Consider the following 16,600-nt stretch of genomic DNA (forward strand, 5'->3'; position numbering starts at 1 on the left):
GAGCGCCTGACAGCTTGATGTATGATTGAGGATGTCTTCAGGTGCAAATAGTGTGTGGGTGTGTGTGTGTGTGTGTGTGTGTGTGTGAAAAACATGTATTATGGTGGGACTGAATATATGGATGCTCTCAACCTGAAAGCATGACCATTCACATACTGTACCATTTTACTTCTGTATTTTGACATACTTCAGAATGAAAAAGAGTATTCAACAGGATTTTTTGCAAGTAACATCTTTCCATCCATTTCATGATTTGATTTGATTTGATTTTATAGTTTAAAACAGTTCCAATCAGTTCCAAGTTCAATGTAAAAATGTAACCCTTTATTTTGTCTTATAAATTATTTAATTTAATGTAATTTCAGTAGTTTGTTTAATTTAATAATTGTTATTATAATTTTTAGGCTTTTTGAATTTTTTTCCATCTAGAATAATAAGAATCCTTCCCAGTAGAATCAGGAATGTGTTTTAAAGGAAAGTGGAAAGGGTTTTTGAGCATTTGCATATAATTTTCCCTCTGTGTTTTAACATACTTAAAAAAAAAACAATATTTAAGTTTAAAAAAAAAACAACAACCATGGCATCCATGTATTCTCATTTTTTTTGACTACCTACTGTACAGTTCATAAACATATCCAAAGATTTCCAAGTTTAATTTAAATATGCAATTCTATTTTTACTTGTTACATAAATAATAATAATAATTATTAATAATAATATTAAATACTATTATTAATATTTTGAGGCTTTTTTTATAAATCTAGAATAACGTGCACAGATTAATTATGCACAGATCAGTAATGTTTTATGAAAGTGAAAAGGGACAATTTTGATTTCATGTTGAATTTAATGTATGTTAAATTGTAATGATGTTGTAGATGTCTGTGTCGTCATAGAAACAGTGTAGGTGGTTGTATGACATGCAAGTATAGAAGCAGGTGTGGCCTGCCGCAGTGTCTGAGTGTGTGTGTGTGTGTAAGAAACAGGCAGAGAGAAATCCTGTTCGATGAGAGGCAGGTGGGTTTGCTTGTCATGCAGGTCAGGTCATCTCTGTTCTTCTTCATGTACTGAACTAACGTTACTGTAACTAAATCCCTTCTGCTACTGTATGTGTGTGTGTTCTGATGTGTGAATTAAGTGCTCTGACGCACACACTCCTGCTGGTCCTAGTGATTAGTTAAATAGTATCTCGAAACACAGTGAGCTACTTACCTACACTAGACAGCATTTTAGGGCATGTTTGAACATTTAATTAGAACAACTGAACATGTCTGGGCAGAAATATTTTGTAGGCAGTGTTTTGAGCTTCCCCAATATGAGAACTCAAAGAAATACTTCTCAGGCAGTATCTGGAGGTATCAAGGGTTGCATAACATCCAATCTATTAAGATATTTACTAAGGAGCAGAGATTTGCCCTTCCTATCACTGCCGATGATATCTTACAATCCGGTGTGTGATGGTTGATTGAATGGATTGTGGCATCTAAGACTGTAAGTTCGGCTGATGGTTTTATTTCTGTTATCTTGGTTATCTCTAAAGCTCACATGATTGGTTTTTAGATCAGACAATTGATGTTGTGGTGCCTTAAAACTGAACCTAACCTTTTATACAAAAATGCTGTGTTAAGCCAATGGACTTAGATTTTTTGACACAATAACTTAATTTTGTGTGAAATGTGATTAAGGATATGCTTTTCTGTTGGCTTAAAAGCACCTGTCATTTACCGAATAGAGTTCAAGTCTCTTATGCTAACCAAGGCTGCATTTTATTTATTTATTTATTTAGTTACTGTATGTTGTGCGATATTAATATGATCAATTTAGAATGTTTTTATGTGTCACATGACTTTTAAATATGCTGATATGCTACTTTTTCCCGTCTGTAAACAGTTTTCTTTTATGAATATAAACTTCAAAATTTATTTGAAATAGAAATCTTTTGCCGTCACTTTTTGGATCAATGTAATGCATCCTTGCTCAATAAAAGTATAAATTTCTTAAAAAAAACAACAAAAAAAATATAATTATATATATATATATTGACCCCAAACATTTGAATGCTAGTATATGTGTTTAGATGTATATAAACCTGCATAACTCATTTTATCTCTCTCTTATTCTAATAGCAGCCACATTATTGGAGTTTTAAGGTAAGATGTCTCTTCCTCTCCAGATGTTTGTGCATGCATTTTTATCTGTGTTTCTGCATGTCTGTGTGGCTTTAATGATCCTCTAAGAAAACTTCATATGCAAAACATCACAATACATCCACACAGTGCAATCAAATTAACAATGCATGACAAAAATTGAATGAAATGTATGAATACATTAGCTGATAATGGTCTACTGTATGAATGGTGAAAGGCTGCCTGTGCACAATGTCTCACAGGGAGCAACATTTAACATTAAAGGGTGCACAATGCGTTCTGAAGGTGCACACTGGGATAATCCAGCGGCTCCGTAGAAGCATTTATTATGGAAACTCTAAGGTGAATAATTTATTTATAGCCTCCATGCATTTCCTGGAAATCCACCTTCAAGACAAACTCCTACACAAGGTTCCAGTGCAATGACTCACCTCCATTGTAAATGCAGCCTACGACATCAGAGTCATCGAGGGGCTTCTGCAGGTCTTCAAGATGTGAGACGTGAGAGCAACCAGCCTGTATCCCCTAGGGGCGCTCAGGACACCTGTCTTTGGCACTGGGACAATGCTGGAACTCCTCCAGAGCTGAGAGCTTTCACAGCAGGATCAGGAGAGAGAGAGGACAGGTGTTGAAGAACCCCACGGAGCATCCCGAGGCTGATTTGGTCAAGGTGTGCGCGGCCTTAATCATCTTCTTTAACCCCCTGGAGAGCTGAACATGACAAACCTGAATTGTTACTGAGATCCTTTTGAGCAAGAAACTTGCCCCTCAGCTTTTCTTCCGGCCTGCTCTGTTCTTGCGTGCTGTACAAACCTTTGGATGAAAGATATGTTTCAGATGGAGAATAAGGTGATCAGAGTTGAAAAACATGAACATTTTCTATGTTTTCTGCAAATGTAGATGTTGAAAGTGTAACTGTTTAGTTGATTAATACTTTTTATTTACTCACTGACAGAACCTTTTGAGAATGTTTAAAATTGTTTGCAAAGCAATCCAGCACCGTGTTTGGCCCATATTATATGCTACAAACAAACAATATTACTTTAATTGAACATTACCTTGAAACTTGAAACCAATAACGTGTCTTTTGATAATTGATGATAATAGTCCTCTGCTCCATGGGTTGCCAGGTCTGCTTTACCAAAACAAGCCCACCTGCCGCCAAAAATAGTCCAATCGCGTTTCGGGGAAATTCGATTATCAAAATCGCTATCGCTAAAAAAAAGGAGGCAACAGTGCAAAAGTAGCCCAGCTGCGTGGGAAACCATCGAACTGGCAACCCTCTAGTAGTTCTTCACATCTGAATTGGCACCAATCTCGCAGTGTCCTCTGTTGGTAAAAATAATCACTACACATTTGCTTTGGTAAGCAGTGCAGGTTGTTTTTTTTTCTTTTGCAATGTTTTATTATGAACACTTTTGTCAAACGGGGACAGTTCCATAGACAGGAAACTAAAACCCCCTGGTTAACCAAGACTGGAAGCTCTTTGACAGCTTCTGGCATGTGGAAACGCATGGCTCGCCTTGGTGAAATTAGCCCCATGTGTACCGATGAGCTCGCGGCATGCTGGACTACAAGAGAACCGTCTAATGTGCAGAAACAGGGACATTCATTGCTGTTGATTTCCTCACATGGGCATATTAGGTCTGAATATTAATAATGGATATCAATAATGAATAGATTATGTGAAAAATTCAGTAATTTATAATTAGTTGCCATTTAGACACTTCATACTGGGCGATTAAAAATGCATTTATAGCTGGGACAGTTCTGCCCTGAAGCGTCCTGGAGTTAAGTGTCTCGCTCAAGGAGCCAGTTGTCGAGCCTCGACAGATAGCACTGTTGATCTCTGAATCCCTCTTCTCTAAATTGTTTCCTGTCCTCAAGTGTCCAATCCTGTTAAAGGTAAAAATCCCATAAAATATTTTCAAAAGGAAGTAGTGTTAGTCGGGGGCTGCTTTAACTGGTAAGATACACAACTGTTTAAAGATTTAAAAAAAAAAATCTCTCTTATGTTCTAAAAAGTCTCTTATGGTCACTAAGGCTGCATTTATTTGATCAAAAACACTGTAAAAAATATGGGATATTATTACAATTTAAAATATCTGATTTATATTTGAGTAGGTTTTAAATTTAAATTTATTCCTGTGATGCAAATCTGAATTTTCAGCATCATTGCTTCAGTGTCACATGATCCTTAAAAATCATTGTTGCTCAGTGTTGAAAACAGTACCAATGCGTTGCTTAGTATTTTAGGGGAAACCATTATACTACTTCAGGATTTTGTATTTATTTATTTGTTTGTGGATGCCCTGGGGGTAAGCAGATAAACATTACTTTTTAATTTTTGGGTGAACTATCCCTTTAAATCAAGTCTCTATAGTGCTATGCATCATTGCCCAAGATGTCAGTCTTGGATTAACATTTTCCTCTTCTGATCAATCGATCAGCAGCCTTTGACCGAGGCGAAGAATTCTGCATCTGTATGACAGCTGGATCAATATTACAAGGACTGAGTTCCCTAAACTTCCCAGTGGACGCTACTGTATGTGTGAACCTGTGTTTCCAGGAAGAGTGGAGCTCTCAGATCAGTATGACGCACCAGAGCTGTAGCTGTCTGTGTGAGGTGTTCTCTCTACACAGAGCTGTCGCTGCAGACGCAAACGACAAACCACTCCAGTCAGAGGAGACTCATGGAAGATGCAGGCTGTCATGACTGGTTAAGAGATGCTAGATGACTGTGCACCTGGAGAGTCTCCTCGTTTTTGTCAGGAGCGCATGCTCTCAAATACTTTCAACGACATTGACATTTCTTGTCCATTTAATGAGATGCACATTTTATTGTCTTGACAGAGCTGTGTGTGTGTGTCAGGGTTATTATAGTTAAATAGTTAAGTTTAACTTGATGCACGAACACAACTGAAACTAAAACTTAAGTAAGAATTTTATCAAAATTTCATATAAATTAAAAACTACTACAAAATAACAGTTTTGTGTGTTAGGGTTATTATAGTTAACTAAAAGTTAAACCACATCTTAAATAAAATAACTTATTTTATTCCAGTAAAATTTCTCATTTCACTTCACAACATTTTTCAATATTAATGTGACGTAGTAAAATAACTAAAACTGAAATACAAATTCATAAAAAATATATAAAACAAGCAAACAAATAAAACAAAATGGTTATTATAATAAAATACACATAAAAACATAAAGTGCTTTTCAGCAACGAAATTTGTATTGTTATTTGGTTTATCTTGATACTAAAATAACTAAAACTGAAATATAGTGAATAAAAACTTTAAAAAAGAAAAACTATTAAAAATGACAGAACCACACAACAATCACTTTTTCAACAATCAATTTTTAATTAAAATGAATACTAAAGTCAAAACATAAACGTATTTATATAACTCAATAACAATAAATTTACACAAATGTACATTTTGCACACTCCCTTGTTGTTGTCAAGTCAATAGCAAAGCTTGCTCTATAGCCACATAAACACGCACGGCCACACTTCTCAATCAGTAAGCGCTGATGTGTTGATGCTGTCATGATAATTAATGTAGGCTATTTATTACTTATTGTGAAGCCATTAACCTGTAGCCCACAGAGACAGATGCCAGAATCAATGATGCTGTGTTTCTCACTAGATTTCTGCATCAATATATTAACAAACTATTCACTTTATTTGGTTTGTAATTAAATGGTTTAAATGTACAGCACATTCCTGATTATATCTTTCACTAGAATGGTATTCCAGGACTGTTAACACCCGCGGAATTTGGCATGGAGGGGCACAGCTGCAAACATCTGTCCTATCCGTCAACCCTTCACGCATTCTGATTGGCTAGAATACATGTCAATCCAAACGTATTAGCCAATCAGAGGTGCAGTGTGGTCAGTTTAAGAAAGATTCTTAAGTCTACAAACTGTTTTCTTTTAAACACGTCCACATCTATGACATCCACGTGTGCTGAACGGAGATTTAAATAAAGCAGATATCGGTGTGAGTAGAAAAGTGTTTGCATGTAGTTTTCCTCTGTCTGATATAAACGGTTCTGATAAAACGCTTGTTGTTTAGGAACCCTCTCGAACATCATACTGAATTTTTTATACATTTCAAATTTAGCTCTTTTTTTTAAGATGGAATATATATTGTTTTATATTTTAAATATTTGAAAATATATTTTGAAAGGGTATTTTAAGCAGATTTTGAGACATGTTTTAAGACATGTATAATGTTTATTTATAAATGTTGTTCTTTTGAACGTTCTATTTATCAAAGAATACAAAATGTAACAGTTTCCACAAAAACCCAAAGCAACATAACAGCGTTTTCAACACTTATAATAATAAAATGCTTCTTGAGCAGCAACTCAGCATATTAGAATGATTTCTAAAGGATCATGTGATACTGGAGTAATGATTTAAATTTAAACTATCAATTTTTTTATTAATCAAATAACTGCATCCTTGATGAGCATAAGAGACCTTTCAAAAACCATACTGACATTAAATAGGTTAACAATAGTGTAACTCTTTAAATTAAAAGCTAAATTGAAAGATCGACATGAATTTGAGGTTGTCTTATGTCGTTTGTCTTCTTTTGCTTCAGCGACAGCAGCAGTCGAGCTGACACGATCATGTTATCAGCATGATTTGAGAATGTTTTAGCCTGCATGGGTTTCCTTTCACCACTTTGGAGACCCACACACACACATCCTAATTTTCCCTAGGCGCTCTTTTGCCTTCCCATCACAGAGGTTTCATTACCCTTGCAAAACTGCCACTTCTGCAATACGGGTAATTAGAGAGCGTTCCCTCCCTCGATCCCTCTCTCTCACACACACACACACACACACACACACTGATCCGTCTGTCTCCGTGTGTCTCCTGCAGGCGCGGACTCCACGCGGCGCTGCGGGGCTGCAGCAGCAGTCACTGGGCGAGCAGGTTGGAGGGCGGGTGTGTTATGCGTCTGCGGAGAGTTTGGAAAGCATGGCCGATACTGAGCTCCCACTGGGCTTCAGTCGCACCAACATCCTCAGACAGAGTCTTCCACTGGCACGATCACCCAGTCAGGCTAAACTGAGAGCGCCAGGTAAGACACATCAACACTTCTGTGGCATTTTCATTCTGCTTTAAGTGTTAGTCAAAGTCAAGCTTTCGTGCGTCATTTCATTTATTTCTGCCATTTACCAAACTGAATGGGTTAAAACCTAGATTTTTTTTGTTAACAAAATTGTAAATGCGTACCTTATTTACTTTTAAATACTTACTATTAGCTATTAATGAAATACTACTGTTAAATACTTGATACTTAAGTAAATACCTTTTTATTGTTTGTTAAGTTGTACCAGTCAAAAGTTTAGGGTTGTAAGAAGTCATTTACGCTGTCCTTGACTGCATTTATTTAATCAAAAATACAGAAAAACTGAAATATTATGAAACATGTTCTAATTTCAAATAACAGTTTTCTATCTGAATATTTTGTAAAATTGAATTTTGATGTAAAGCTAAATTTTAAGCATCATTACTGTAGTCTTCAATGTGACTTGATCCTTCAGAAATCATTCTAATATCCGGATTTGCTGCTCAAGGAGCATTTATTATAATTATCAATGTTGAAAATTGATTTCTGCTCAATATTTTGTAGAAACTGTGCTTTTCTGGATTCTTTGATGAATACAACAGTTCAGAAGAATGGCATTTAGTTGAAAAAGAAAATTCTTTTTTAGAATGATAAATATTCATACTGTCACCTTTGATCAGTTTAATGCATCTTTGCTGAATACAATTATTAATTAAAAAAATATTTATAGATTTTGTCATATTGAAATGCATCTACATTTTATTCATTCGTGTAGCTCAAACCTTACATTATTGAGCCAGCAATGTCATTGTCATGGGCTTGCTTCCCAGAGAGTGCATGAACTGATAGAAATAGCTACTTTGAATGCAGTGTAAGTGAAGCATATACATAAATATAGATTTATTTCCCTGCATGACTCAATTTTGCAGCTTAATTTCAATAAATGTGTGCTGGGGTTCTGGTTGTTTTTACACTCTTAGCACTTACGCAACCATTCAGACTGAGTCTGACTAAATCAATTTTATTCAGTTAGTTCTGGTTCACTGATTTGATTGGACAAGCAGCGTTCAATATTTTGTATAGATGCAAGAGAATGTTTCACTGTTTGTATCACTCCATACCATTTTACTGTTTTATTGCATATCAAATATCAACTGAATAATTTTTTTATGTCTTTCTAGCTGTGTTGTTCTTGCAGTTTGGTGACGAAACGCGGCGGGTGCACATCACTCATGAGCTGACCAGCATGGAGACGCTTCATGCCCTCATCGTGCACATGTTCCCTCAGAAACTGACCATGGGCGCGCTGCGTTCTCCCGGCACGGCTCTGCTCATCAAAGACGAGGCACGCAACATCTTCTACGAGCTGGAGGACCCTCGTGACATCCACGACCGGTGTCTCATCAAGATTTACTGCAGAGAGGCTCCGATACGAGACACACACTACAATGCTCAACACATGGCCCACCCTGTACATCACACACACATCGCCAACGGAGACCTGCGGGTGAGTCAACACATAGCTGTGTGTGTAAAACATATTCAATCATCGATTTTATGTCAAATACAACATCCCAATGTCAGTAACTAATAACAAAACAATATTATTCCAATTTTAAATAATTATTCATAAATTATTTTGTACACTAAATTGTAAAGTAGTTCATACATTGAATATATATATATATATTATACTTTTGATATATTATACATAAAACAATTTTACTAAGTACATGTATTATCATTTTAGATACTGTATGTCTTTTTTTATTAAAATAATTAAAGATAATTCATGTTTTTAGCTTAAAATTATATTTTTTAACTCTTTTACAGTTACATAGTATGAATTCACTATAAATCATAAAGCGTTTCATACTTTTTCTCCATAAATTATAATTTGTGCAAAGATAATACATGCTTTTTACCTTACAATAACATTTGTACACTATTTTACAATAAAATATATATATATATTTAAATATAATATAAATTCACTAAAAACTAATGTGATTCTTATAATGTATAATATAATATATAAAATAATATTTATTTTCTTGTATGCATGAACTTTATTAAATATTCTATGTTTTTTTACCCTTACATAATAACTTATACTACCAATCAAAAGTTTGGGTTTAGTAAGATTTTTTTTGGGGGGGGGGGGGATTAGCATATTAGACTGATTTCTGAAGATCATGTGACACTGAAGACTGGAGTAATGATGCTGAAAATTCAGCTTTGATCACAGGAATAAATTACATTTTAAATATATTCAAATAGAAAAGTAATAATTTTTCACAATATTTTTTATAAGTTTATACTGTATTTTTTATACAGTAAATAAAGGCAGCTTTGGTGAGCAAAAGAGTCTTTTCTAAAACATAAAATTTTTATCGACCCCAAACTTTTAAACTGTTGTGCACAGTTAAACTATTTCCAGGCTTTAAGAAATTTTACGTTGTTTTTCTGTCATTTGACAGCATAGTTTCACCTACTAGATAATAATAATGAAGAACACATCCTATCCCTTCCTCAAATCTATATTGTGTGTGTAAATGACAGAAAACATGCAATAGCGTGCGCGGTTCTGTTATTATACTATGAATCTTTCTTGTCATGTCATGTGCATTTAACTTCTTGCTCTCTCCTTTTCTCTCTAACTCCTTTAGAGAGAGCTGGTGTACACCTCAAGGGAATCGTCTCCCACGCAGCGTTTAAACACACTCCCGTCTTCCTCTTCTCCCTCTGGATCCCCGTCACGCTCGCAATCGCGTCTTTCTTACACAGGTGGGCGTCCTTCCTCTTACGCCGGACCCCATCCATCGGCTCAGCATCACCCCTATCAGCAACAACACGCCCATCCAGGAGGCCACGCCCACCAGCAGTCTGGCCACACCCACCCAACATTTTGCCCCTCCCCAAGTGCCATTCTAGAACGGCGTGATGTGAAACCAGACGAGGAAATTGCATCATCCTCGAAGAGCATGGTGTTGCTAAAAAACGAAGCGATATACGCAGACCCTTATTCGCTAGTCCAGGATCCTCGGTTCAGCGTGGCTTCGCAGCAGGCTCTGGCGTACCGCCGCGGATCTGTGCGCTCTATTGGTGGATACCCCGCCGCAGCATTGCAATGTGAACTCGAGGGTGCCCTCTACAGGCCTGGCGGTCCTATATATGCAGATCCATATGCTGCGATGGGATTCCGCACCTTACCTCCAGCCTCGCCTCAAAAACTGTCTGATGGCAGGGATCCGTATGGGAGCCACCCGGGACGAGGGTCCCCTGGGAGACATGGGTTTCGTAAAGATGGCACTGTGTACATAGAGAGTCCCAAGAATCGTCCAGGAGGGCCACCTCTGGAGCAGATATGCATGCTTGGGGGCCCCGGAGGAGATGGAGGGCCGATGCCAGTGTACGGCTCAACATTACCTGGTAACGAAGAGACCAGGTGGGTCCAGGTTTTCTTTACTTAAAGGAATAGTTCATCCAAAAACGAAAATTCTGTCATCATTTACTCACCCTCACGTTGTTCCAAACCTGTTTCTTTCTTCTGTTGAGCACAAAAGAAAATATTTTAAAGAATGTTGGTAACCCAAAATTACGGTAGCCATTGACTTTTGACATTTTTTTTCATACTATGGAAGCCAATAGCTACTGTTAAATGGTGGTTACTCATATTCTTACAAATTTCTTTTTTGAAGAAGAAGAAGATCGAAAATTGTACACATTTGGTACATCTTGTAGGTGGGTGATGACAGAATTTTTTCAAAAGTTTTACGAGAACAAATGCAGTTTTTTTCAGGGGACCTCAAAAGTTTTGCAAGAGAACTCAAAAGCATTGAAATATCGTTTTTCTTCCTACTGCATATTATTTCTATCACAAAAGATTTGTGAGCAAATGCAATTATTTTGGGGGGAACGCCAAACTAAAAGTATTTTTTAACGAGAGAACTTACAAACTTTGTGAATGAAGGTTTTTTAGCCAAACTTTAATTTTTTTTTTTTTTTACAGTTTTTTGTATGCATGAATAAATCTCATACTACATTATATTTAATAAATTATTATTGTAATATTTATATATTTAAAATTTGAATTATAATTTATAAATATTGTTATAAATGTTATTTTTACATATTTTATTTGATATTTGTTATTTAATATTAATAAGTATTATAATCTATAGGAAATATTGCATTATTATTTTAATCCTATATTAATGGAATATATTTGAAAATAATTTATCATGAATAAATCTGACATGGTTTATTTATTATTATTTATAATAATGTGTATTTTAGAGCTGTCAAGCGATTAATCACAATCAAATCCAAAATAAAATCTCATCCAAAATAAGTTTGTTTACAAAATGTATGTGTGTGTACTGTGTATATTTATTATGTATATATAAAAAAATATATATAATAAATATATATATATTATATAAAATATTTATATTTATAATATAAATTATGTAATGTACAATTTTTATTATATATAATATTATATTTAGTATTATGAGAGAATGTACACATTCTCTGCATTTTTGGGATGAACACTAAAGTTTTGCGAGAGCGTGCTGTTTGTATGTGTTTAATGGTATCTTGTGTTTTTAGAGAGCGAATGGAGGCAATGGAGAAGCAGATAGCCAGTCTAACCGGACTGGTTCAGAGTGTTTTGACCCGAGGACCGGACAGCCCGTAAGAAATCTCAACTTCACTCCAATACTCTTGAATATCACTGTTTAACCTGAAATCTCTCAGCATTCATTTTAATGTTATTTTTAATAACGCACATCCATGCAACATATATTAGCATGTAAATGGAGTTTGTGCTTCATGTTTCTTGTGTTTGTCTTGCAGTGATAAAGCAGAAACAGCGAGCGACTGCTCTGCACCAGAGAGTGAGTACCAGATGGTTGAAGTGTGTTTAAATGGAGCTTATGCATTTCTGGGAAATATTGTTAAAAATTGTAAAAATATGAAGACATTTTATTACATGCACCACAGATCGTCACATTTAAAAACCTAGTTTAGCTTTAAATCAACCCTTTCTGACAGATACATAATAAACATTTATGACAAATTGTGTTTTGTCCGCATTATTTAGAAACTGCCATACTAACAAACACAATCAAAATGAAAACAGTTAATCATAGGCCCATGAAATTAATGCTTGAACATATTAATACAAGAGGTTAATAAAATAATCTTATTGAAGAGGTGATGGTGATGTTCCAACAAACCTGAACTGTCTGTGCTTTAGAATAGCTGTTACTAAACTAATTATGTTCACAAGAACAATTAAGTGATGCAGAGTAGGCGTATCAATTAACAGGTCATTAAATGAGTGAATCATGCATGGTGATAATAACACGACTGTGTGCCGCACTTAAGGATGTTTGTCTAAATGATAGAAGCAGACAGGCCAAGTCCTCGAGGAACGCAGTAGGATCTTAAAGTGAAGCTCATTTGGATTGGTTTACATTAGCTAATGTTTGTTTGTGTTCTATGGCTGTAGTCCATGACTGAGTTCATGATTTGAGAGTCAGTAATGTAACATGAACATAAACAGAATTCTTGCTAATGCGCTAATTCATGTAAGATGTGCATGTTAATAATAAACTAATATATTATATTATATTATATTATATTATATTATATTATATTATATTATATTATATTATATTATATTATATTATATTATATTATATTATATTATTTCTTATTTAATGTTTTTATTTAGATATTTTGTTATAATTTATGATACTTATACATTGTATATTATCATTTATTAATATTTTATATTTATTATATTATTTTATTTTGATGAATTTAATTTATAGTTATTTGTAATTTATTATTCTCACGTTATAATATTATTTTTAAAGTCATTATTTAGGATTTATATTAATAATGCATTTATTATGAAAATTTTTCATTATTGTTTTAAATATATTACTTATTAATTGTATTTATATTATTGTATAGATTAATATATTATTAATATTATTTTGATGTTATTTTTTAATTTGTATATTATTTTTAGTTTTGTTTTGCTAACTTATTATCATTTATAATAAATAAGGATATATATATATATATATATATATATATATATATATATATATATATATATATATATATAATTTATTTTTCTATTTATAATTTAATATTTATTTTTATTATTTATGCATTATAATTTATAATATTATTATTATTATTTTCCATAATATATATTTATATTTTATTTATAATTTATAGTGATACATTTGACATTATTATTATTTTATAATATGTGTTTTCATTTATTTATTTATTATAATTTCTTGTGCACTAGTATGTGTTATTTTGGGGACAGTTAACTGGTGATATTTTATATTTCAGCTGGAAGGTTTAGAAAACAAAAAGGTATATTACTTTATGTCTGGCTGTCTGTCACTTTCTCGGTTTCCCCTACGTGTGTTGCATTACAGATTGTGTTGCACTAGACTTGTGCATTGCAATTTTGCGTCAGGAGTGTGTACAGAATGTTTGTATTGATGGATCGCAGATCCTGGAGTTTGGAAACCATCTGTTTATGTATATACAGTGTCTATAAAAAGTATTCACCTCCTTTGACTTTTACATTTAATTAATTTGATATGTATTATTGAAGACTACAGAGCACTTTGCTTTGATAAATGCCAAAATCCTGAGTTAAATAATGATTCATGGTGCACGATAAGTCCAATGAGGAGTTTGCTTTTATATACACTGGATATATATATATACGTCTGTCCTATAGATTCTTCCCGAATGTTTTTGTTGTATGGAAATACCCACTAACACTTGAATGTCAGTGTACGAGAATGTTTGTCCTCCTTTTCCAGTTCCTAACAGAACCTAATAAGAACATCAGAGTCTGTTTCTGAAATTCTAACAGTGTGAATGTATATGCAAACATAAGGATCTGACTTTGAATGTATGTTGCATGAATATACAATGTTCTGTTGATGTACTGAGTTGTGTTGGGCTTGTTTTTGGATGTGATTCACAATGTACAAATCAAGACAGAATCAGAAGCCTTTTGTTGTTCTTTTGAGGTTAAAATGGAAATGAGACATTTTCAGAAAGATTTAAATAGATTAGCAGAATGACTAACAGGCTTACGGATAATTAGAATTAACTATTACGCATTTGAAATGAAATTGCATGTGTTTTAATATGAGTTAAATGTTTGATGTATGACTTCTGCTCCTGTGGATTGTTAGTGTCATCACCGTCTGCTCCTCTGGCCCTGATGCCGCCTCCGCCCACTGCAGCTTCTCAGCCAATAGCAATGTCCCGTTTCCAAATGCAGCTGCACCTTACTGACCTGCAGCAGCACACAGCTGAGCTGCGCAAACAGCTCACACAACTGCGCCAGTTACAGGTGTGTGTGTGTGTGTGTGTGTGTGTGTGTTTGTGTGTTTTGTGTGTTTGTAAGCCTCATGCAAGTTCTAAAAACTGCTGTGTATTTATGTAGATAGATCATAGACTGTATAAAAACAGAGATAGATATTATGATGTATATCAACTCTGACATTAGATTGTATACTTATTCATTTTCATTATTTAGATATTACTAAATTAAGTTTGATTTCAAATTTATATTATATTAATATAAAATATATATTGTTTACATATATATATATATATATATATATATATTAATAATTGATGTATTATAATGACTATATGGCATTAATATTATAATTATTGGTATTATTATTACATATTAAATATTTAATGTAAATATCTGTTTAAATATATTTTATTTACACTGACATATTATGTATATGAGAATATATTTTAAATATATAGTTTATATAGTTTAATTTATTATAAATTTCAAATAAATAATTATATATATATAAATGTTTAATAAATTATTCTATATGAAAATACTCTTGACTTTATATATTTTTTATATTTATGTATTTTAATTTATAATATGACATTATAATGTTACATTACTTATATGAATATTAATTTATAAAATATATAAAATGTATATATTATTTAAAATTAAATATATCATTTATAAATAATAAATATGAAGTAATATTTCTTCTTATTCTTCTTATTCTATTAAAATAATATTTATTTTTATATATATTATATATTGTTTATTTATTAGAACTTATTGTGCACTAGTGTGTATCATTTTGGGAACAGTTAACTGGTGATACTTTATATTTCAGCTGGAAGGTTTAGATAACAAATAAATTATATTACTTTTTTTTTTTGCTGTGTATTTAATCTTGTGCACATGTGGGAATGAAAAAATATTGCTTGATGAATAGCAAAAATTTTAACTTTGACATATTCATTAGGGAAAAATTATTATAAATAATGCCTTAAAGAAATAAGTCAGTTTATTCACACAAAGCTATGAAATGGCTTCAGAAGACTAGGGAAATAACACATACATAATACATTTTTATGTTTTTGGAGCATGACAGCAAATTGCATGGGAAATGTGTGCTGTACGAAAAACATAATCACATTTTAATGTATCTATTCTTTCAGTAACAGCATTGTATTCATATATATTTCTGTGTGTCTCACAGTTGCAGAATCAGGACTCCGTTCAGGCGTTACTGAGGCAGACGGAGTCTGATTTGGGGATGTGTTTAATCGAGGCGTCTCGCACACAAGAAGATCCATTACAGCGGCAGCGTCTTCTTGTTGAGGAGGAGAGGCTACGCTACCTTAATGAAGAAGAACTTATTATACAACAACTACAGTGAGCTAAAGCACTTACGCCTCTAAATGAGAACACATGCTGAACAACAGTGCTGCATATGGTTTGTGTTGGAGTTGATGTGTTTCCTTGTGTTTCCAGCGATCTCGAGCGCTCAGTGGAGGAGATGAGGATGGGGGCGGGGCTTAACCACCACCTGGTGACCGAACAGGAAATAGAACAGAAGAGTCTGGAGCTCAGGAGACTTGGAGAGACCGTCACTGACCTCAAGAGTGAGTGATGGATAAATCATATGTTCATGCTTCTGTCTATTTTTCATGAGTCGAACTATACTGGTTGTGTGTTGTATGTTCTTGATTCACAAAACGAATTGACTTACAAGACATTAGTTCAGGAATCAGACCTCACTGAACGTGCTGTGTGTTTTAAGATTCACTAAAATCAACTGGCTTCTAAAAGCCATTCATTCAGGAATAGGACTAAACTTGTGTGTGCTGTGTGTTTTTAATTCATTAAAAAGAGCCGACTCCTAAGAGTCATTTGTTCATGAGTCGAACCATATGTTTTTGCTTCACTAAAAAGAACCAACTTACGAGAGTCATTTGTTCAGGAATCACACTTCACTGA

General features: G+C 33.7%; 1 protein-coding gene across 2 annotated transcripts in view; it reads left to right on the top strand.

The window, feature by feature from the left end:
• LOC132116318 (SRC kinase signaling inhibitor 1-like) overlaps positions 1-16,600 on the top strand; it is a 44,743-nt gene that overhangs the window by 19,416 nt on the left and 8,727 nt on the right. Inside the window, exons 3-11 of one of the 2 annotated variants that reach the window (XM_059525109.1) lie at positions 2,127-2,150; positions 7,056-7,257; positions 8,430-8,755; positions 9,918-10,696; positions 11,863-11,946; positions 12,109-12,149; positions 14,499-14,659; positions 15,840-16,015; positions 16,115-16,245. In XM_059525109.1, coding sequence (XP_059381092.1) covers positions 2,127-2,150; positions 7,056-7,257; positions 8,430-8,755; positions 9,918-10,696; positions 11,863-11,946; positions 12,109-12,149; positions 14,499-14,659; positions 15,840-16,015; positions 16,115-16,245 — 1,924 coding nt within the window. Of the gene's footprint in view, positions 1-2,126; positions 2,151-7,009; positions 7,258-8,429; positions 8,756-9,917; positions 10,697-11,862; positions 11,947-12,108; positions 12,150-13,632; positions 13,657-14,498; positions 14,660-15,839; positions 16,016-16,114; positions 16,246-16,600 lie in introns of those variants that run through there. The other variant, XM_059525108.1, reaches the window with a different exon arrangement.

Source organism: Carassius carassius, chromosome 35 (genome assembly GCF_963082965.1).
Source record: "Carassius carassius chromosome 35, fCarCar2.1, whole genome shotgun sequence".
Classification (NCBI taxonomy): Eukaryota; Metazoa; Chordata; class Actinopteri; order Cypriniformes; family Cyprinidae; genus Carassius; species Carassius carassius.